The sequence below is a fragment of the Bactrocera tryoni genome, chromosome 3, assembly GCF_016617805.1.
Source record: "Bactrocera tryoni isolate S06 chromosome 3, CSIRO_BtryS06_freeze2, whole genome shotgun sequence".
Taxonomy (NCBI): Eukaryota; Metazoa; Arthropoda; class Insecta; order Diptera; family Tephritidae; genus Bactrocera; species Bactrocera tryoni.
Genome location: NC_052501.1, coordinates 32,345,106 through 32,369,707, shown reverse-complemented (window position 1 = coordinate 32,369,707; position 24,602 = coordinate 32,345,106). Strand labels below are relative to the sequence as shown.

At 35.5% G+C, this 24,602-nt stretch overlaps 1 protein-coding gene across 1 annotated transcript; it reads right to left on the bottom strand.

Moving 5' to 3' along the window:
- Positions 1-349: 349 nt before the first annotated feature.
- On the bottom strand, positions 350-20,695 carry LOC120771513 (photoreceptor-specific nuclear receptor). Its single transcript, XM_040099568.1, has 9 exons — positions 20,601-20,695; positions 17,674-17,788; positions 17,516-17,571; positions 17,217-17,453; positions 15,283-15,360; positions 14,651-14,856; positions 12,085-12,246; positions 10,207-10,371; positions 350-1,155 (listed from the first exon to the last, which is right to left on the bottom strand). The coding sequence occupies exons 1-9, from the start codon at positions 20,617-20,619 to the stop codon at positions 973-975; spliced, it is 1,221 nt and encodes a 406-aa protein (XP_039955502.1). The 5' UTR covers positions 20,620-20,695; the 3' UTR covers positions 350-972.
- Positions 20,696-24,602: the final 3,907 nt, after the last annotated feature.

Sequence of the window (24,602 nt, the reverse complement as noted above, 5' to 3'; positions counted from 1 at the left end):
TCCGTCCGTCCGAAACTGGGAATGCGGATTCGTTAGTATAAAGAAAATTACGAGTACGTGGATGGGCGTAATCAGACCACTGCGAAATCACTTTTTCAAATTTTTAGGCCACAGATACCCTTGCTATTGTGATCCCCTGTGCCAAATTGCATTTCTATATCTTAGTTTAGTGCTTAGTTCGCCTTCCTTTTTTACCAAGAAACAAGTTTCATCAAGATACCTGATCTTATAGACAGACAGTCTGTCGTCTCGTCACCCTGTTTATATTATGTATATACATATAAATACCTATTCCCATTTTCTATCTCGATTAGTTTTAGGCGGCATCGTATATGTATGTACATATGTATATGAACTAGAGAAAAGTATGAAGAGGTTTCCATTATTTTAGAATCACAGATGTTAATGTACAAGTACATACATATGTACATATATCGGATACTCTCTTTGTGTTAAATATTATTTCGATTGCTGCATTTACCATTTAAACTGGAGCATTTGAAATATTTTCAAACTGTAATAGTATGTGTAAGTACTCAGTGCTTTTAATACTTAATCTTTTAAAACGTTTTTGACGGATACTTTAATCTAATGGGATAACGTGATATAACGGATTGATTTAAAATTAACCTAAAAATAACAATAAGACACATTTTTACACACCATTGGCCAAAACAGAATTTGAAGTACGAGATTGCTATGGTTTCTATTGCTGATTTTGATTTCTTATAAAATGTACATTTATTTTCAATTCAGGTTTCAGGTTTTTCAGGTTTCCGCTTAAAGTTTGGCCCGTTTTTATTTTAAGATAAAAGTGAGCAGCGGTAATAATTATATACAAAACAAACGCTCTTCTATTGTATAATTTTTTTATTCTTGGTATAGGAACACATATCTCCTTGCTGTAAGAAATATTCGTATATGTATGTACATATTTATGTATACAAATATTTTTAAAAAGCCATCATCATTTCAGTTCTTATACATATCGCAGAGCACTTTTTCCATTGGCGTATTTCCAATTGTACGTTGAAAATATATTAGTTCGATTTTATGAGAATTCACAGATCGTAAAAGAGGCAGCATCAGGAGTAGACGTCCAAATCGTGCGATCTGCGTAAGAAACTGTGATTTTGTGTGTTGAGATAGCATGACCTAGAAGAAAATAAAACATCAAATTTGAAAACTCGGAAAAACACATATGTATGTATGTAAGAAAATTATGAGCTACTGTAAAAATCGACAAAAGCTTTATTCGTACTATCGGTCTGTTCAACACTTTTTTTTAATTTGTTTTTGAAAACAAAGGTGGTTGCAAAATCATGTATTCAAATTGAGCTATAGCAATATTGCTCAAGTGTAAACAAACTAAAATATGCTATTACTAAAAGTAAATACACTACTCCCGGTGCGACGTAGTCGACATTTTGGTAAAAGATTTCACCTTCAGCACCTTGAAACCAAATATTTTTAATATTTACAACTATAGTCTAGACACAAGCTTTTTTGAACATTTGAAAACCTGGCAAAATGGCAGCGATTTAAAAGGTTGAATCAATAACAGCATAAAGTTATCGAGTGTCTTTATAGTTTTGTCAGAATCGTGCCAAAACTAAAAACAACACAACTTTTGTGAAAACGCGTTTAAAGTTGACTGATCGATGTGAATGTGAATTGACTTCTTCAATCTGCTGCTGGAGAAAATTATTCGAGCTGCAGAACTTAATCAGCAGGTACAATCTTTTATAAGAGTGTACAGCTGCTGGCGTATGCCGATGATATTGATATCGCCTCAACACCCGCGCGTTAGTGGCAGTGAACGAGGGCAAGACGAAATATCTCCTGTCATCAAACAAACAGTCGTCGCACTCGCGACTTGGCTCTCACGTCACTGTTGACAGTCATAACTTTGAAGTTGTAGATAATTTCGTCTATTTAGGAACCAGTATTGACACCACCAACAATGTCAGCCTGGAAATCCAACGCAGGATTGCTCTTGCCAACAGGTGCTACTTCGGACTGAGTAGGCAATTGAAAAGTAAAGTCCTCTCTCGACGAACAAAAGCTAAACTCTATAAGTCACTCATAATTCCCGTCCTGCTATATGGTGCAGAGGCTTAGACGATGACAGAAACCGCTGAGTCGACGTTACGAGTTTTCGAGAGAAAGGTTCTGCGAAAGATTTATGGTCCTTTGCGCACTGGCCACGGCGAATATCGCATTCGATGGAACGATGAGCTGTACGAGATATACGACGACATTGACATAGTTCAGCGAATTAAAAGACTGCGGCTACGCTGGCTAGGTCATGTTGTCCGGATGGATGAAAACACTCCAGCTCTGAAAGTATTCGACGCTGTACCCGCCGGGGGAAGCAGAGGAATAGGAAGACCTCCACTCCGTTGGAAGGACCACGTGGAGAAGGACTTGGCTACGCTTGGAATATCCAATTGGCGCCACGTAGCGAAAAGAAGAAACGACTGGCGCGCTGTTGTTAACTCGGCTATAATCGCGTAAGCGGTGTCTACGCCAATTAAGAAGAAGAAGAAGATCGATGTGAATTGAGAATTCATTTTAATTTTAAGTTTTCATTGAAAATATATTTCCACAAAATAAGTTCTTTACAGTCTTTTTATTCAAAACTTCTCTGAGTCGGGAAAACGAACTATGCAATCAAATAATCTCATCTGTGTCATGTGAAAGTTAAATGTCTAAATAATTTCCAATTGGACTTTGAAATCGACTTATGTATTCAAGAAATTTGATGTAGTTCAGATAAGACAACCATTCCACAATTGAGCTACTATGCATTGAACTAAGAATGCTACCTATTTTTCAGAAAAATTTCAGGGAAATGTTTTACACGATTTTTTTTAGCGTTAAGATCCGAAATGTTTCTGCCACAAAACAAAAATTTGAGGTTTACAATTACGTTATAATAAATTGTTACGATTTTGGTTATTAGGAGAAAGCAATAAATATAGTCCAAAGGTTCGTTTAGGCCAAAATTTTATATCAAATATTTTAACAATAAGGGTTTAAACTGCAGAAGGAAAAGGAAATAAAACCAAAACACTTGCTCTGTTTCTCCATAGTGCATAGATTCTTCACTTCCCTTTGTTTATTAGATTATAGTAGGCTAGATTTTCCTAATATGCTTTAAACGTAATTTGTTTTCCAGTCGTACTTTAGTTGGAGCCATGTGTAGAAGTTCACGCAAGAGAGGAAAGTTCTCTTTTATTACATATGGCTTAAGGGGGTATTCTCATGTAATCACTTCGAAAAATCGATTTTTTTTATATTTTGACAGTAAAACCTATTGAAAACATGCAGTGAAAAATTCAGACCGAAATTCATAGTATTTGATAAATTACAGCTCATAGTCGCCGACGTGTCGTAAGCGACTGTCTACCAGGCGCCATGACAAGTCTGCAGCTGCTACGTTTCTAAACGCATTTTTCTCGAATCATCATTTTCTGAAACTGTCATGGTCCTAAAAAAAAGTATTCAACCGATGGCTTTAAAATTTACATGTGTTCTTCTACTCATTTATAGTTATCGTCCCTACCAGAATTGTTTATTTTCGAAAATATTTTCATATTTTTTTAAACGATTTTTAACGAAAAAACAAGATTTTCGGGACTTTTTTTGAAGTTCGACATTTTTTTTTAAAGAAATTGATTATATTTGGTAGGGACGATAGCCGCAGAACTACTGAATAATAATCCATTCGATTTTTTTATTTCAGACAACATAAACAGCCGCTATCACCATGACCAGTGAACTACTTTTTTTTGTTGGGGACTACTTTGATTTAAAAAAAAATATATATTAAAAATCTAAAAAAACGAATAAACTTTTTTTTGTACATTTCAAAATACAAATAAAAATATATTATAAAATTAAAATAATTCAATTTTGGTGTCGCATAAAAAAATTTTTCCTAAAAAGTGGTAAAATGTATGCGTTCACATGAGAGTACCCCCGTAAGCAGCTCACGACTTCCGGTCTTAGAGCAAGTATCCTCTGGGTAGCCAAAAATCATACGTTTGAAGGCCCTTCCCCAGGGTTGTGCGCTGTCCAAGAAATGCGATGGCCTGGAAAGACTCCGTCTCAGACTACATACTGGCATTTACTCCGGAGAATGAACGTCTAGCCACAATCCGCATCAAAGCGAAGTTCTTCAAAATATTGCTGATTAGCGACCACGTCCCGACGTTAGAAAGACGATGTGACCAAACATGAATTCTATGAGTGCGTGGACCGCACCTATGAGAGCTGCCCTTGACACGATTTCAAAGTCGACTTGGCGACTTTAATGCCAGGGTGGGCAATGAATGTATCTCCACGGTAAAACATCCCCAAGTTGGTTGAAGCTGATCGACAAAGAACGCACGTAAACAAATACAAGGAAGGTTCGACGGCCAGAAGCTGCAATCACAACAGATAGCCGAAAGATTTGCATTCTTGCTCTCTGAGAGCACTTGTTAATAACTCGGTATAAGGAAACTGAGGGACGACATTTCAGGCTCCTTACGTACAGCTGCAACCGAAACCATTGATTTTCAGAAAATGCAAAAGAACAGGTGTTACGACGAGAAGTGCCGTGTCACAGCGGAGAGAAAACAGACTGCCTAACTCACGACGTTACGATCGACCACAACATGTGCGGAATGGGATGGATACCGAGAGTTGATGAGGGAAGCGAGACGTATTTGCAGACAGAAAGAAAGAGATGCCGAAATGCGTGAGTATAGTACTTCTCCAGCCTGCTGAATGGTAGTCAAAGCATAACGAGGGAGAGGGCGAACCCCAATTTTGAATAGCGATTACCCGTCTGAAGACAACAAAACAGCGAGGACCAATGTATTCAAATACGGCGGCGAAGGACTGATAAGGAGCATGCATCAGCTTCTTTGTAGAATATGGTTAGATGAAAGCATGCCCAACGATTGGACCTTAAGTGTGCTCTGGCCAATCCATAAAAAAGGAGACGCCACAATCTGCGCCAACTACCGTGGGATAAGCCTCCTCAACATTGCATATAAGGTTCTATCGAGCGTATTGTGTGAAAGATTAACCGTCAGCAAACTGATTGGACGTTATCAGTGTGGCTTTAGACTTGGAAAATCAACAACCGACCAGATATTAACCGTACGCCAAATCTTGGAAAAGACCCGTGAAAAGAGAATCGGCACACACCACCATCTTTGTCGATTTCAAAGTTGCTTTTGACAGCACGAAAAAAAGCTGTCTTTATGGCGCAAAACTAATACGACTGTGTAAACTGACGTGAAGCAATACGAAAAGCTCCGTCATGATTGGGAAGGACCTCTCCGAGCTGTTTGATACCAAACGAGGTTTCAGACAGGGCGACTCTCTACGACTTCTTGAATCTACTGCTGGAGAAAATTATTCGAGCTGCAGAGCTTAATCGAGCAGGAACAATCTTCTAAATCTTCTATAAGAGTGTACAGCTGCTGACGTATATCATCATTTATATCATTGGCCTCAACACCCGCGCCGTTAGTTCTGCTTTCTCCAGACTGGATAAAGAAGCGAAGCAATTGTATGACTGTCATAATTTCGAAGTCGTAGATTTTTTTGTCTATCTTGAAACCAGTATCAACACCAACAATAATGTCAGCCTCGAAATCTAACGCAGAATAACTTTTGCCAACGGGAGCTACTTCGGACTGAGTAAGCAATTGAGAAGAAAACTCTTCTCTCGACGAACAAAGACCAAACTCTATAAGTCACACATTATTCCTGTCTTCTTATGGTGCAGAGGTATCTGAGGAGTCGACGTCACGAGTTTTCGAGAGAAAGGTTTTGCGGAAGATTTATGATCCTTTGTCCTTTGCGCATTTGCAACGGTGAATGTTGTATTTAATGGACCGATGAACTATATGAGTTATACGACGACAGCGGCTACGCTGGATGAAAGCGCTCCAGCTCTGAAAGTATTCGACACAGTACCCGCCGGGGAAGCAGAGAAATAAGAAGACCTCCACTACTCGCTCTAAATAACTAATACGATTATAATAACGGTTTTTACTACACAATCCCACAATAATCCCAAAAGCTAAATTGAATATTTAATTTGAGTAACGAATTACACATTTTAATAAACAAAATGAGTAGTATTGGGGCTAAAAGTCCGGACTGATTGGATTGACTTTTGATATTAATCAAGTATACTGGGGAACATGTATGTACGTATCCACCCAATTATGAAGATAACTCATGCACTGATCGATATATTTATTATATTTGACATAAACTTTGGTAGAATAACTAAAATTTTGGTAAGTATCTTAAGCATATTATATAATACCTAATTGAAGCCAACCAGAAGAAGAACTAGGTATGAAACCAAATTAATAAATACTAACCTTTTATTTTGGCTTCACTTAATTTTGGAAAGACAGTTTTAAGATGAAGATTCCTTTACAAACTATTTCATGTATCCCAGCTTTTGATGTAACGGAGATAACATCATAAGCTTATACCAATGGGAGACTTAAAAGGTTTTTTCTGGCTATCTGATGTGACTCTCCAGATGGCCATACTTTGCGATCATAGTGATTGGATGATCGACTATGCCATTCACAAAGACAGCAATAATATTTTGTGTTGCCATTTTGCGTGTCAAATAAAATTGTCAACACTTTTAAGTTAACGATGACTTTCCGTTTATGGGTGGCATAGTTGATCAGAAAAAAATTTTCATCATTTCATATGTTTCTTTCTTGTTAACCCCATACGCAATTGGAACTGATGGTAGCAGATTTTCATTGTGTAATGGCTTTATTAAAAGAACAAGAGTTTATTTAGTTTTTTTAGAGAGTACATATTTTTACACGTCAAATATTCAAATTCGTCATTAATAATCTGGGTACATTTATTGTGTAACACAGTCATTGCCATCAGTTTTCAAACTTTCTCCAAGTAACAAAATGCGACCGCTTTTCTAAATACCACATGTTAATTGAAAATATTTTTACACAAAATTCTGCTTTAATCGTGAACCGTGGACTTCAGATTCTATTTTCGATATATACAAATCCGGCACTAAATTGGCGAAATTAGCAATTGATTTGGCGAAGGCATCAAAAATGATTGGGACGTTGTTTGCTACGTTGGAAAAAAAGAGGGGAAAAGTTGATGAAGTATTCCGATTGATTTATTCAGAAGCCAAGAAAATGGCAGAAAAACTCGATGTTGACGAAGCGAAACCGAGAACATGTGGTCGACAAACGAAACGCGAAAATTACGACTTGAAAACTTGCGAAGATTACTACACGGTCTATGTCTACATACTTCTGCTGGATACCATCAAAGAAGATTTGGAAGCTCGTTTTTCACAAGAAGTTTTGGATGGTTACCAATTGAGTGTGTTGCTCCCAGAAAAAGCAAGTCTTTTAAAAGAAAGCGAAATCGATGATGATCGAGCATCCGATGCTTGATAGAAAGATTCGGGAATCTTCTGGATGATGAAAAAAGCATACAAAAATTGAAATTCAAAGGTGAATTAAGCTACTGGCAATGTCATTGGCAGCAGCAACAAAAAATTGAAGGCAGAAAAATTCCAACTTCTGCACTGGAAACATTAAGAAAATGTGATGTCGACATATTTCCAACAATCCACACCTATCTCCGAGTAATCTGTACACTTCCCGTAACAAACGCGAGCTCTGAACGTTCTTTCTCTTATCTTCGCCGCATCAAAACATGGCTTAGGACGACCATGCTTCAAGAAAGACTAGTTGGATTAGCGTTTCTTCCTACCCATAATGACATCGAAATCACCGCCGAAGAAGTCGCAAAACTTGGCTGTCATCGTTTTGCGTTATGAAACACGCAATGTAAAAGGATTTTTCTGTTTGAATTTTTAATAAAATGAGCCACTATGTATTGCATGCATATGGTTGACTTTTAGATTAAAACACTTTATTTACCTTTGGAATTGATAATTTTTGTTTCGTAATTAGTACTGTATTTCTCTTGTAATAATAAGTTTGAAACCCAAATCGAAGGATAAATTCAATCAACATTTCGCATATACACTCCGCCGCGTCGACTCCTCACGACACCTCCAATTAAAAAATTCAACCACGATCCGTGTCCACTCGATCGCCAGCAGTGACTAATCGTTCCCGGAATTGGAGTATCGCCACCTCGCCCGTCGATATCATATTTAATGAGTTTATATAATAAAATCAATAAATTTAAATTTAAATAAACTTGTTGAAAAACCAAATGTATAAAAATAAACTGCATGTTTTTATTTATGTAATTTAACGCAGTGGTGAGTATACATTTGAAACACATTGGAAAGTTCCTTTCATGAATGGTTTTGAACAAGCAACAGCTTTTACTTATTAAAAAACCGGAGGACCCATTCACACTTTACTGTGGCTGACACATTGGCCTACAAAAAAATTGATAATAAAGCATTTTTTTGGGAGAAAATACTGTTGAATTTGGGCTCTGCACCAGGGAAATCCACCGTTGAAAAGAGCTTTGCTAGGTTGAAAAGAAGCGAAATGACCACCCAGGGCAATGACGCCCTGCTTGTATGGAAGCGAAAGCTCTGTGCGAAGTGGGTGCCTTGCAAGTTCATAATCACAAAACAACGAATTGCTGATTTGAGAAGTGTTTAAGTGCTCTTCAACATGGTTCCATCATTTAACATTGGAGTCCAATCGACAGTCAATCTAGTGGACTGCAGATGATGAGCCGGCTCTCAAGCGTGTAAAGAGGAAAAAGTCGGCTGGCATTCATCGTCTGATTACTGAGCCAGTTATAATCCATTGCACTGCGTATTTGGTTTCACTACTAATAAAAATATTTAGCACTTGTATTATTTTTTAGGAAGGATCAGTTTGAAATTGTACGCATATACTTCATCGTTTCCGTTTAAATATTCCTCGCTAGAGAGCTCCGATAATAAACGTGTCCGATCGCTGCTAAATTCAAAGTGCTATAAGGAGAACCGCGGCCTCCGACGCGCTATTTAGAGGCACTCTCCCGCCGCCCCGACCGCCCTGTAACGCCGCAAACGTTACGTCTCACAGTTTTTAAATTTGTAATATCTTCGAAAATATTCATTTAAATTATACGCAGTAACGGGCCAAAAATGTCTATATTAAGTTAATAATGTATTTAAGGTATTTAATTGAATAAGTATTAATTATGTATGTATTGGTTAAAATCGCTTCGAAAATTAGCCATTATTTGTCGTAAAAAGTAAATGACAAAAAAATGTTATTGTGGGATATCCATAAGAGATAGGCATACGAGGTGTGTTCAAAAAATATGACGACAGTTTGCTGACAGTTTTCGTCGATTGCAGGGGCGTGGTGCATCATGAGTTCTTGCCACAGGGAAGAACGGTCAATAAGGAATATTACCTGCAAGTTATGCGCAATTTGCGCGAAGCAATCCGCCAGAAACGCCCAGATTTGTGGAAGAACAAAAATTGGCTTTTGCACCACGATAACGCCCCTGCTCACACATCGTTGCTTGTGCGCGACTTTTTGGCCAAACACAACACACTAATGATGCCGCAGCCACCGTATTCCCCAGATCTGGCCCCCTGTGACTTTTTCTTGTTCCCTAAACTGAAGAGGCCCATGAAAGGACGACGTTACGCTTCTCTTGACGAGATAAAGACGGCATCGAAGGAGGAGCTGAAGAAGATAAAAAAAAAATGATTTTTTGAAGTGCTTCGAAGATTGGAAAAACCGTTGGCACAAGTATATAATATCTCATGGGGATTATTAGATATTCATGAATAAATAAATAATTTTTGTAAAAACACAAAATTCGCGATACTTTTTGAACACACCTCGTATTGTTATCCATCGCGGAGTTTCTGTGCACCTTTCGAATGTGTACAATAAATCTCGGTAAATCTCGTGGGGTTCAGCCTGCTTTTTCAATGTAAACGTAGAAAATGTAATTACTTACAATACCACATTAGAAACCTCAAAAATAATAGTGTTTCTCCACTATTTCATGGATTCACTTTGTTAAATATGATTTGAAATGTATTTTTTGTATTTATTGTAATTTTATTGACTTTTAACATAATAAGATAAGATGTCCATCCCCTGGTTCTAAGTTACCACCTATTAATTTTCAGCCAAATCGATTAAGCTTTTCTTCAGTTGTAAATAGTATTTGAGTTTTAGTACTTACATGGGCTTGGTCTTGCAGGTTTTCTATTTGCGCGGGGTCTTTGAGCCCCCGGGTTTCGGGCCGAAATAAAACTATTGCTTTCATGCATGCAAATTCAGCGGGATCAACTAGAACTGCCTTGTATTTGTAAAAAATTTCATGCAACGTCCGTACACTGGCGGCTACCTAGAAAATATTTAAATCTATTATCACTTATATTAGATATTATATTATCACATATTATTGACATGATTTAAAAACATTTATGTTTAAGAGCACATCTCTAAAGAATTGTTTCCCTTTTAATAGAGAAAGTAATGAAAGTTCTCTCCATTTTGTGTTCCTTTAGAGTAGTTTTTGTTTTATTACTGAAAATGATTTTCATGATTTGGAAAAACTACCCGATATTTGTATACACCGCGCGTCACCAGATTAGCACACCTTTATCAGCCTAATACAATAGCTTCTAATTTTTTGTTATTAACTCTCAGCTACTTTATTGCTTTCTAATCTTCTCATCTTTGTACGAAAAATCACTGGTAAAGAAATCGAACGCCAAGATCTGGATAAATGCTGATGTTAAAGTTAGCTCATCTACTATTTAAAGGCCAGGTAATATCGACCAGATTTTATTAATTTTTGCCAATAGCACATGCTATTAACTTGCCACATACTAAAAAAAATATTCCCTGGGTTTCATTAAGGTACATACAATAAAGATTCATATGGAGTAAAGTCATACGGATGTTCGAAAATACTGAAATTAGTTATAAGTGAGCTAGGCCAAGTTTTCGTACAATTGTACCTATTTAAGGCAAATCTTTATATTAAGTATATGAGGGCTAAGGGACGTTGACCGATATTTTCGGTCAAAAATCAACTATAGATACAGGGGTCCACATATTCGGTGCCTAGGTGCTTGAACAGAATTTATTGGATTTAGACGATTTTTCGTCATAAGGTGGCATACTTTAAGGGAATTATTAATGCTAAATTTTAGCCCGTTATATTAATTACTTCTTGATTTGTGACCTGGATACAGAACGAATCAAGTGGAACTTAAAATTGTATATACATAGCTATATGGGTAGTAGGTGTGGTTGTAGTCCTAGTTTGCCCATTTTCACAATGTGACATAGGAACATCAAAGGAATGCTACGTTCTAAATTTAGTCGAAATCGGTTGAGCCGGTCCCGAGATATGTGATTTCATAAACAGTGTTCAGTGCCACGCCTATAGTCTAATTTTTACACCGACTTTCTTAAAGCGCTCTTAGGTCATCTCAGAGATAAAATTTTATGCCTCTAGCGTATTCAGTTTTTGATTTATTGCGCTTTTAGTAATTTTTTACAGTAACGTTATATAGGGAGTGAGCGGGGTTATCCTCCGATTTCATCCACTCTCGGTAGGAGCTCTTATAGTTATCGTGCTCAGCAAATTTGGTTATTGTAGCTTAAGTAGTTTAGGAGATATGTATTTTAAACTTGTTAGAGGGCGGGGCCACGCTCACTTTTCAAAACTTTTTTCCCACAAGTGCCTCTTGCTACTGCGATCCACTGTGCCGAATAATACTTCTACATATGTATATCTTAATTAAGCGCTTAGTTATGGAACTTTATGTGTTTTCGGTTAATAGCGATTTGTGGGCGTAGTCCGTTTAAACCCATCTGCGAACTCCTAATTTTTTTGTACTAGGGAGCTCACATATCAAGATATCTCGATTTTAACTCAAGGATTTCAACTTTTCTCGTCATCCTGATTATTTATATAGTTTATAACACTATATCTAATGTTTTTAGGTGATACGTACAACCGTTAGGTGAACAAAACTATAATACTCTGTAGCAACTGGTTGCAAGAGTATACTAATTAGTTACATACATATATACAAGTACTTACTTCTTCTTTAGTAACGCAATTCTCACTTTCTTGTGTGGTGTCATAATTATTGCAGTGTTCTGAAACTGAGAATAAAGTGCATCCAGTAGGGTCTAAAGGAATGCACCATTGAATGGCGTTGAGTAGAAAAAGATCCGACCATGATTCTTCTAAGAGAATGACCTAAAATTATATACATAGAAAACATAATATCTTATACATATTGTAAATAAAAGCAGGAAAAAACGTTAATTTCGGTTGCACCAAAGCTTTAATACCCTTCACAAAGATAAAAAATTCCCTACAAGAACTTGATAGTTTGTATGGCAGCCATGTGATGCACATATTTCTCCGATCTAAACAATTTCTTCAGAGCTGGAGTGTTTTCGTTCATTCGGACAACATGACCTAGCCAGCGTACCCGCTGTCTTTTAATTGGCTGAACTATGTCAATGCCGTCGTATATCTCATACAGCTCATTGTTCTATCGAATGCGATATTCGCCGTGGCCAACGCGCAAAGGACCATAAATCTTTCGCAGAACTTTTCTCTCGAAAACTCGCAACGTCGACTCATCAGCTGTTGTCATCGTCCAGGCTTCTGCACCATATAGCAGGACGGGAGTTATGAGTGACTTATAGAGTTTGGGTTTTGTTCGTCAAGAGAGGACTTTACTTCTCAATTGTCTACTCAGTCTGAAGTAGCACCTGTTGGCAAGAGTTGGATTTCCAGGCTGACATTGCTGGTGCTGTTTACACTGGTTCCATGATAGACGAAGTTATCTACGACTTCAAAGTTATGACTGTCAACAGAGCCAAGTCGCGAGTGCGACGACTGTTTGTTTGATGACAGGAGATATTTCGTTTTGTCTTCGTTCACTGCCAGACCCATTTTCTGTGCTTCCTTGTTCAATCTGGAGAAATCAGAACTAACGGCGCGGGTGTTGAGGCCGATGATATCAAGATTGAACCTGCTCGATTTAGTTCTGCAGCTCGAATTATTTTCTCTAGCAGCAAATTGAAGAAGTCGCACGATAGGGAGTCGCCCTGTCTGAAACCTCGTTTGGTATCGAACAGCTCTGAGAGGTCCTTCCCGATCCTGACGGAGCGTTTGGTGTTGCTCAACGTCAGTTTTCCCAGTCGTATTAGTTTTGCGGTTACAACTTCCCGTACGAAACGGTACAACACTCTCTCTATCCCCTTCAGCTAAATACTTGGGGGTGGAAATCGACACCAAACTGTCCTGGAAAATAAATATAGAAAAAATATATAAGGCCTACTATACTTGCAAGAGGTTCGTCAGCAAGAATTGGGGCTTAAACCTAGTATAGTCATGTGGATGTACGCGGCTATCATAAGCCCTATACTTACATATGGAGCTGTGATATGGTGGCCAGCGCTAAAGAAACAATACAACATTAGGAAATTAAATGGAATATAATGAGCAGTATATGCAGGTGTTACTGGTGCAAACAAGTCTTGTCCGACTGACCTGCTTAATACGATCCTGTATTGACGTCTATATTCACAAAATAGCAGGGACACTTTCGGCAACGAAAAAGCAGACGAGTTGACAAAGGCAGGAGCTTTCCTTAACGAATTCGAGGCAGAGCTTATATAAAGTCCGCTAGGATCGATCAAAGGAGAGATCAATATACCATTTCAACAAGTTTCAAATAACAGATGGAAAAGCATAACAAAATACCACATAGCTCAACAGTTATGGCCGACATATGACAAGAAAAGAACTAACGACTCATTAAATAGGTCCAGGAAAAGTATCTACAGAGTAACTGCTACCATAACAGGGCACTGGCATTTTAAAATGTCTCATAAGGTTAGCCATTTATCATATTACAGTCTTACTTCCTACAGTGAACTTCCATATAATGAATCTTTCTATATTTAGTGTTAATTTCGAAGACACAGATTGTGTAGTTTTGACTCTTTATAATTAATTTTTCAGTTCAGAGTTCAGATTATTCAATATTTAAAAAAATTAAGGAGTGATTTTAAAAAATACAATGCACAATTAACTCAACTGAATGAGGAAAATTCTGTTATGGGCATATACCTCAATGTTGATATTGGAGTGAAGATCTGGGACAGACCGTCCGATGAAGATAGAAGGTCGTCGAGCTTCTAGAAAGTCGCGGAGTTCCAGGTGTACTTGGTTATAGTCAAACAAAAATTTAATAAACATTATTTCTACTTTTACATATACAGAGAACGATGAAGACGATTTGGCTGTTAATAACGAGCAGACAATAAAGAGGTTTTACCTAAGTACATAGGACAATTTTCTCCACCAGCATCATAGTTTCTATATAGCGAAGTAATTTTCATATCCCGTGCGAATTCACCATAGGAAAGTTCGATTGTATAATTGATCAATTGTTAACTATTATTACATTTTCGCTTTCACCACTTTTCAACATTTTCTTAACATAAAGATTACTTATTATACGTAAGAATAAGATATCAGATTGAGATTTATGTTTCAAAAAACGCCATTTCATTGGTCACATACACTGTATTGTTTTGCCAGTATCAGTAATCACTAAAGCTATATTTGTTAACAAGATTACCTGATCTCGAAAGGACAGACTCGCAAAACTTGGTAAATTTTTTGCCCACTTTACGGCCATAAAGAGGAGGCGAGCACTGGTTTCATAAACTGTCTCATGTGGCTGAACGTACAAGTTTTGTGGTACAAATGTCGGTATCGTGAAATGACAATCTAGCTTCTCGTTTCGCAGAGGCTCTTCATCATTGGTAACATCGATGGAGTCATCTTAAATACACAAATTTATAGAAATGAAATTTTTTAAAACTATAATAAAATATTGTTTATTTAATAACGCACGTCAGAGCCATAAAAGTCTTAAATTTTCTGATCTGATTGTTTTTCAAAACAGAGCTTCTCGTGAACTATGCAGTGGTTTGAACAATGACATACATATGTTCATACATACATATATAATTCTGTAGTTATATATTTATTAATTTTAATGTTCTAACCATCATTTTGCTAAAAAATTTTTTATAAATAAATCAAAATTAGGAAAAAAGTGTTTAAGGGCTCCTAGTATTAATTTCCAAAATAATAATCTACTTGCAATTTGCGTGTTTCTATTTATAAAAATAATGAAAACTTTGTACACTCGTAGTTCTGTGTGGCTGACGATATAAGCATATACATATTTATAACTTTATTTACCATCATTATCATTATCATGAACAGAACTGGTCGAACTTATGGACGAAACACTTCCTCCTACAGGATTTTTATCTAAAACTTAAATAAAGGTAAACTCGTTAAGAAATAAATAATATTGCGAGCAAGTATATATTTTTGACAAGTTAGTAAATACAGTGCGCCAAATAAATATATGGGACAATACTTAAATGCAATAGTAATACATATGTGACCTGGTCTACGAAAAGGGGGCTAACGTGCGAAAACTAGTTTTCTGGGGAAAGCTGTTAAAAATAATCGTCAGTTTCTCGTTATCTCATTAATTGTTCTCCTTTTTTTTTGACACCTAAGCCCCCTTTTCGTAGACCAGGTCACATATGATGATTTTACCGCTATTTTGGTTTTTGTTACTGGATGCATTTAAATGGCCTTTTGAACTTAACGGTGTGAACAGTTAGTCCAAAAATGACAAGAAAATACTGTTGGTTTGAAAATTTTGCAATTTTCTGCTTAGCTTGGGGACTGCTAATTGATGGTGCGATACTTTGCAGATCAGGTGCAAATTAAACTCACTACTGAGGAGCAATCCCAAATACTGATATTCAAATAAACCAGAATGCCCTTACGAAAAATCGCAACGAGGATGAAAAGGAATGAGATCCGATTAAAACAACTCGAACAAGTCGATCACATTTAATGAGAACGTAAGTCCCTTGCGAATTCGGTGTCAATTATTTCTTTCATTCACTACCCAACGCGTCCAAGAAATCCTAGAAACAGGTAGCCCATTTGATATGAATCTGTCATATTCCATGACGAGTAAAAAATTGCGGTTATCAGTATTAATATTGTAATATTCCTATACGTCATTTCGTATATCTTCAGTTGATATATTGATTACAAAAATCATATTTAAGTTTCAAAAATTAAAAAAAAAAACGTAGAGACTATTCAAACTGAACTACTTGTTCCATTTTATTATTTCACGAAAAATAAATTTTGTTTGGTTAATGTTGTATTTATGCTAATAGTCAGAAGTTAATAAAACAGCCATAAACATAGCGTGCGTTCTGAAATATCCAATATAATAGGTTGTCAAAAAAGTCTTGCGGTATTTTCGCTAGTTGGCGCTGAAAGCGCGTAGTTCTAGTTTTATTCGTCGCATCGGGTCATGCTATACCTTTTTGGAAAGCTCATTTCACGCGCTAACACGTGTTTGATTGATTGTCGTTTCTTTTAAGTCGTTCGTGAGTTATAGCGTCGCAAACATGGAGCAAAATAAAGAGAAAATACGGCATATTTTACAGTACTACTACGATAAAGGCAAACATGCATCTCAAGCCGCCAACAAAATTTGTGCAGTTTATGGACACGATACAGTTTCCATTTCCACCGCACAACGATGGTTTCAACGTTTTCGTTCTGGTGTAGAGGTGGTCGAAGATGCGCCACGCTCCGGAAGGCCTGTCGTGGAAAATTCCGATAAAATCGCTGAATTGGTCGAAAGAGACCGGCATAGTAGCAGCCGTAGCATCGGTCAGGAGCTGGCCATGAGTCATCAAAAATTCATTTCGATTTCAATAAAAAAAAAAAATACAATAATAATACCGCAAGACTTTTTAGACAACCCATTATCTTAAAAAGGGTTGTATTACTTAAAGATAAAGCGAAAAACGGTTGTCCCATATATAATTATCTCGCGCACTATACTTTAGAAACAATGTGAATATTTGTATGATACGGTTATTATTGAACTAAGTATAAATTAAAAATGCAATCGGAAAACCGTTTTAAAATTTATATAATTATGTATATGAAAGTATTTTAATATATTACAAATATTATAATATTATAAACCAGGTCAAAAAACAATCTTTATTTTCGTATTTTGATCAAAATAAATTACTTATTTGAAAGAGTATTATGTATAATATAATACGCAGTAGAATATGTACCTGTATCAGATATGGGGGAACTCGGATCTATTGAATTTGTACTACTTGAGTTTGTAGACACAGAGACTGTTCCATTGGAAAGATCCATTGAGGTCGTATAAGAATTATCTTTGGAAAATTGTAGATTGTTGTTAAATACAGAGAAACCGCCTGCCTGTGATACATTTGACGAAAGCTGTAAGGCCTTTGAAATGTGATTGTGATGTAATCGCCGATTTGTCGGAAGATTCGATAAAGCTGAAATACCAGATTAAATTCAACATATTCTCAAGGGTTGTGCATAAAAAATATCAATTTACAGGGAGGTGGTAGTAGGCCAGGACCATAGCATGGAGGAGATAATAGAACTGGTGGTCTGAAATATAATGTATAGTAAAAATGTAATTGAACGATGAAATTGCTCAAATTGAAAATATTATATTGAATGTATGCTCATTTGTATAGGTAAACATCTTACCCAAATACTCCAACGGCTACGGCCGCTTCCCGCAAAGCTCGCCCGTGTTCCATCTCCCGCAGCGTCTCAGGACGTATAGTGGCTGTGTTTCGCGGCTGTCGTTCATTTTGCACTGCTGTAATTGGAAAATAAATGAATTCGGAATGTGTTAACCACACACAGCACTTATAATGACTTGTCATCAAAGTTCCAAGTGAATACACCCTGTAATCTAAATGCACGGCATGATAGCAAATATTAAGCCTTAAAGGTGAGAAAATATACACGTTACATACGCTATCTACTCCGTAATTTCAATATGCGCTGCTAGACATGCTGATTTTGAACGAGTTTGCATGAGGAGATGTGTAATTGTTTTAAGGTCACGTGCCACCGCCACTGGCCATTTAAATGTTTAAATAGGTTTAAGCATAGGAATGACATCCACTTTAGTTCTTTGTTACTTATATTATTTATGTACATACTATGTACATATATCCGCACATTCCTTGAGTTTTTAGACGAATGATAATTGACATTACAATGACATACTTATACTACATATGTTAAGCTTTGTGAAGCCGACTTCAGTGGTTTGAGAGGACTTAATGGGAATATTTTAAAATTTTGCCTATTTTGTATAAAATTCAAATGAAATTAGAGAGAAACTTATAGTATTTTTAACACCAAACGACATAACCATAGTTAAGAATACATGCCCACTTCATGCTGACCGATATACCATATACAGTAGAGTGATTCAAAAAAAAATTCTTTTTTTTTTCGTTTCGTACTCGGAAAAATAGGTTCCTAGACACAGACACCTCTAAGAAAACCTCTCCAAACATGAGTTTTTAATTGTAACGGGAAGGTCCTCCTACATACAGTTTTCTATTTTTCCTTATTATCAGATAGAAATATTTATATCTCGCTTCCAACTACTTGAAAAAATATTTTGTTCCTTAGATTTTGTAGGAAATTGAATGCTCTACAAAAAAGGTCTATTATGATTTTTTCGTAAACCCAACCGTTTAAAAGATATTAACGGTTGAAGTTTGATTATTTTTGGGAAAATTTTTTATTTCTTATGAATTTTATAACTCAATGAAAAAAATCATTATGAATAAGGTTTTTGGAGAGGATTTCTTAGAGGTGTCTAGGAACCTATTTTTCAGAGTATCAAACGAAAAAAATTTTTTTTTTTTGATCCACCTTAATATGCATTGATGTTTGGCGATGAATATCTCGTAAACGTTTAACTTAATCGAAAAATCATAAGAGACAATTTTTATTGAGCAGTAAATTTCCTACCAAATTATGAGTTTCATCATTCATAATAATTTTTTTTTATTGAGTTATAAAATTCATAAGAAATAAACAATTTTCCCAAAAATAATCAAATTTTAACTGTTAATACATATCTTTTAAACGTTTGGGTTTACGAAAAAATCATAATAGACCTTTTTTGTAGAGCATTAAATTTCCTACAAAATCTTAGGAACAAGATATTTTTTCGAGAAGTTGGAAGCGAGATATAAATATTTCTATCTGATAATAAGAAAAAATAGAAAACTGTATGTAGGAGGACCTTCCCGTTACAATTAAAAACTCATGTTTGAAGAGGCTTTCTTAGAGGTGTCTAGGAACCTATTTTTCCGAGTACGAAACGAAAAAAAAAATTTTTTTTTTAATCACTCTAATATACAGTGTACCGTAAACTAAAGGGAATTTTGGCTGGATGTATAGGTTTTATCCATTTTGGTCATTTCCATATATTATTAATGTAGAAAGTTGCTCTGAGGTGGTATATCTTTAAGGCATATTTTTCAAATTTGACAAAAAAAATTATGAATTTAAAATTACGTTTTTGGTAAACAGGCTTAGTTGTACTTGTGGCTAGATTTCGCCTATTTTCAACAATATAACAAATGAGTTTCGAGGCAATATTACGCACCTAACATGATGAATTTGGTCAGGTAGTTACCGGGTAGTAGGAATAGGAATTCATCCAAAGGTGGGCAGTAGCATTAATTTCCATTTTTTATACATGCTCCTATGACGGTTTTTTGTATCATATAAAATGCGATATTTAATGCTACTGACGTATTGATTTAGTGAGTATGTATGGCATTTTATAGGCCTTCTAGGCGAGGAGCACGTTCACCGGTTTAATTAATCTTTTTTTTTATAATTTGACTGATAGTTTTTATTTTTCGATGTATAATGCATATTTTCTCTTGTTACTGAAGGAAATTTCTTTTCAACCTCGTTTAGGCGCTTCACCATGTGGAAATCCAATTGAATTCTTAACTTCTTCTTTTTGTCAGACTGGAATTTTTCTTCCCATCTATGCCTATTCCATTCATTCCATTACCAACATTCTTAAACTCAAAAGCAAATATTTTTTAGCGTATTTTTTTTAAACCAGAGTTGTCCTTAGCATAACCAGTACGTTTTTAGCTCTTTTTTAAGTGAATGATTTTTTCCTTCAACAGAAATTAATCGAAATATTGTACAAGCTGAGGTGAGTAAAAAAGATGACGTTTGAGCGTGCTCCAACAAAATTTAAACATATTGTTAATAATATTAACACAAAACAAAAAATATAAAATAGCTACAACAAAAACAAATTCAAAGAAACTCCAACAATAGTAACAAAAATAATAAAGATAACAACAATAAAAAGAACAAAACATGATAAGGCGCACAAGGCGCAGTCCAGAAGCATATTTGATGAATAAACTGCTTGCGGAAGATTACTGCGATTTTTCTAAAATAATTGTTCACGCTTTTAAATGACTAACTAAATTCGACTACTAACCTTATGTTCACTTAAACTAACAAAATCAATATCTTTCTGCCCTTCATACACATACATACATACATACACAAAAAAATACTTTCACAATTAATACACAAATTTTAGCAAAATACAATAAAATAACCACCTGAGCTTGATGGATTCATGGTTAGACCCTCATGTACGAAAGGTTGACGCAATTGTTGATGTAAATCCGTTAAAAGAGATGATGTTGGCCGCCAGCGTAAGTCCATACAACAGTGGAAAGAGAGATGCTTCGCAATTAGTTTCGATGGTTGGTTTTAATTCAGAAGTAGCATCAACATTTAAAAAAAAAAATATCGAATGTGATACTAAAGTACCTTTTCCATAACCCCAGAAGCAACTGGCAGAAGCGAAATTTTAGTAAAGTAACAAGGTTTACGATTGGGAACTGCAGGCACAATCGGTAGCACATATGTATAGGTACGTGGTTCGCAGGCACAGGGGTTCCGCCCATAGGCAGAAATTTAAAAAATCCGACTTAGAATTTTTTTGATAAAATGTATACAAAATGCCTCTAAATTGTCAAATCTTCCTATTTGTAAACCGGTTTCCGCTTAAAATCTAACTGTACTTTATAAAAATAGATTTAAAAGCATGAACACGTGTTAATTTTCAAAGCGCATCTGAACTTTGTTCTGCTAATTGTTCTGGTTAACAAATTACAATTATTTTTAATGGATTCTGAAGTTCAACTTTATTTTATCTTATGAAATTAATTAAGACTAACCTGATTCGTGTTTTTTTTTTTGTGAAATTGATGTTTTATATTACATTTGTTTGTACACTTTTTGTGCGTCTTCAATTTGTTTTAATAAAGTTTTAAATGTGTTTCCATTGATTCCTCCCAAGGTATGTTTGATATTATCTTTATCAGAGCCTTAAGGTACTGAACTGTGTTCAAGTTAGGTGCGGTAATTTGCGGATGTGTTTGTAATCGTCAAAATATTAATGCCTTCTTATTTTTTTTTTTGTTTTCGTAATTGTTTAAAATTTTCATTTTTTTTTTAAATTAATGTTATTTATTACAATCCTAATTATGTGTGACAAAGAGTGAGTGTGGCCCCGCTAGTTTAATGTATATATGTATGTACATATCTCCTAAGCCACTTAAACTGCAACAACTAAATTAGCTGAGCACAAATCTTATAAGAACTTTTATCGACAGTGTGAAAATGGATGAAATCGGAAGATAACCCCGCTCTCTCTCCATATAACGGTACTGTTAAAATCTACTAAAAACGCGACAAATCAATAACTAATTCGCCAGAGATATTAAATTATACCACCGAGATGGTATGAGAGAGCTTTATGGGAGCTGGTGTGGTGTGGGTGTGGCACCACCCACTTTTTGGTGAATCCCATATCTCGGGACCCGACAAACCAATTTGGACAAAATTTAGTACGCGGCATTACTCTTATATTCTTATGTCTCATTCTGAAAATGGACCGAATCGGACAACAACCACGCCACTTCCCACAAGCACAATTTTAAATTTCATTTGATTCGTTCAGTTTCAAGTACACAAATCAAGAAGCAATTAATATAACGGGATACAACTTTTTACGAATAATGTCTTTGGTGTGTGCCATCTTATGACCAAAAATTGTCTAAATCCAATAAAAACTGTTCAAGCACCAAGGTACCGAATATTTAGACCACGGTACCTGCAGTTGACTTTTGATCGAAAATGTTGGTCAATATGTGATATATATATAACGGAAATTAACGAATAATCCTTCTCTAATGATGGTATCTGTATGTCAACAATGGGTTGCATCGGACCAATACTTCCCTTAGCCCCCATATACTTAATATAAAGATTTTCGAACTACGGTGTGACCAATATGTGAGTTATCTCTATGAAAATAAGATAGTGTGTTTTACTTGTAACAGTGTATCTTTGTGCCTAAAATAGATAAATTTGAGCGAAAACTTGGCCTAGTCCTTATATAATTAATATCAGGATTTTCGAATATCCGTCTGACTTTACTCTATATGACTTCTTTTACGCCTTAAAGTATTTCCCTGGCTTGGTTCTTGCAAGTTGCAAGAGTACATAATGTTCAATTTGTTTTTTACGAATTGAGCGAACTTTTTAAATCAATTGGCTACGTATGTAAAAAATTAATTGTTTTGGGCTCATTATGATCGCAAAAAATCTTCAAACTTATAACACTAAAAGGATTTGCTGAATGTAAAGCAGCTAATTGTATTGAAATTCCTCGAAAATACCTTTTCAGCAAATAGCGAAAAGTGCTGGTCGAAGTGGTCCAAAGACAAAGCTCATCTGACCGAAATTGATGAATCCGTTGTTTCTGCTTTGCGCAATGAACCTGTATGCAAAATTTTTCGTCAACAAATCTCAATGAAGTAATTTCAGTCATAATGGAAACCGCCTTGTATAAAAGCCAATATTTGCTTATAAGAAAGTTCGAGAATACCGAAATATCCTTTGATTTATTTCCAAGCTATAAGAGTATATCCAAAAAAAAGAAAATATTTCTGTAGACGAATCGCGTGTTGAAATCGAGTTTAATGTAATCTGATCAATAACGGGTGACGGATGTAATTGAAGCAAAGCCCAGAGAAGGGGGATAAGGGATCATCGTACAATGGTGATGTGGCTGGAATTTTTTTTTCGAATCCCAAATTGGTTTCTGAAATTACAGAACTTAAAACCTCATCCATCGTTGCGCTAGTATACTTTATTCTATTGTCTCGGGGTATACAATTAAGTTAGTCAAATTTAATGAATATGCCCCCGATACTGTTAGGGAGTTGATCCAAGAGTTGCAGAGACAAACCATAAGGAATTAAAATACATATTGTAAACTCAAACATAGCCGAAAAACGTCACGCATTATACCAAACACCGACATATTGAATTCACTTTTATATAGTAATTTATAATTTGTATTTTTCCTTCATGATTTTTTCCCACGATATTATGCTTATAGGTGTAGATGCGGGTTGGATCATATTTAGTCGCTTTCCCAATTTCTTAAATATTTTTTTAAACTATTTTTTTTTTTAAGTTTTGGTGCTCCGATGCCATGAGGAGTATTTTTGTGTATCATCGCCATATACATAAGTGCAATTACTGTGCTATGTGAGCTATAGGATGTATTTGTCCGCTGTAGCTAATTCTTTTTACAACATATTTCAAAATTTTTTTTCGATTTTTGGTAAAAATTTCATAGCGATATCTCAACGGGAAGTATTTATGACCTCGGCTTCATACAAGCCGAACCACTGTCGCATGCTTCCATCTGTCCATCAAAATTTAATTCATGAAGCAGATACATGATGTATAATAGAAAATATATCACTTTCAATTGGGATGATATCAGTGGGGGCGTTAGAGATTTCCGTTACTTCCGGCAATGGAGGATCTTTTGTACTCATCGTTGGTTTCTTCACACCCACTAACCACATCGAAATCCACAACATAATCACAATTTGCAAAAGGGAATATTAAATTGGACGAAGAGGTGAAACTGTTCCTTTCTGTTGAGAATTAACATTCGTGCAACTGTCGCTGATACTTCCGAATCCGAAAATTTTTTTATAGTTTATATATCGTGGGCTTAAACTATTTAAAAAAAGTTAAAAATTTTAAAAAATTAAAAAAAAAAATTTATAAAAAAGTTCAAGGTTAATCATAATTTTCTCTTCTTTTTTTAATTATTAAAAGGAACAAACCCTACAGAGATTGTTCGATTTGTTCTGATTAATAATTAATCCGTTTCAGATTGGTAATTTCGTATACTGTCCATTGCTAAGTAACTTCGGGAAAATATCACAATATAATATATTTTATTTGACGACCCACAAGGATTCCACCTTTTATTTTCTCATTTGAAAGCTTTATAAAAAACATTCTTCAAATATTTGAAAGATGATCAACTGCTTCCCTCCAATTTCTTGGCCAGCCTACAATAAAACGTAACATATTATTACCTAATTAATGTTATCAAAATAGTACAAATATTATAAAAAATAGTAGATAAACTCCCCATCCAGAAAAGTTACATGACAAATGTCTAGCCCATTTTTTGTCATATGCTTCGCAAATCTTTAAATTTTTACATTAATCATATTTTT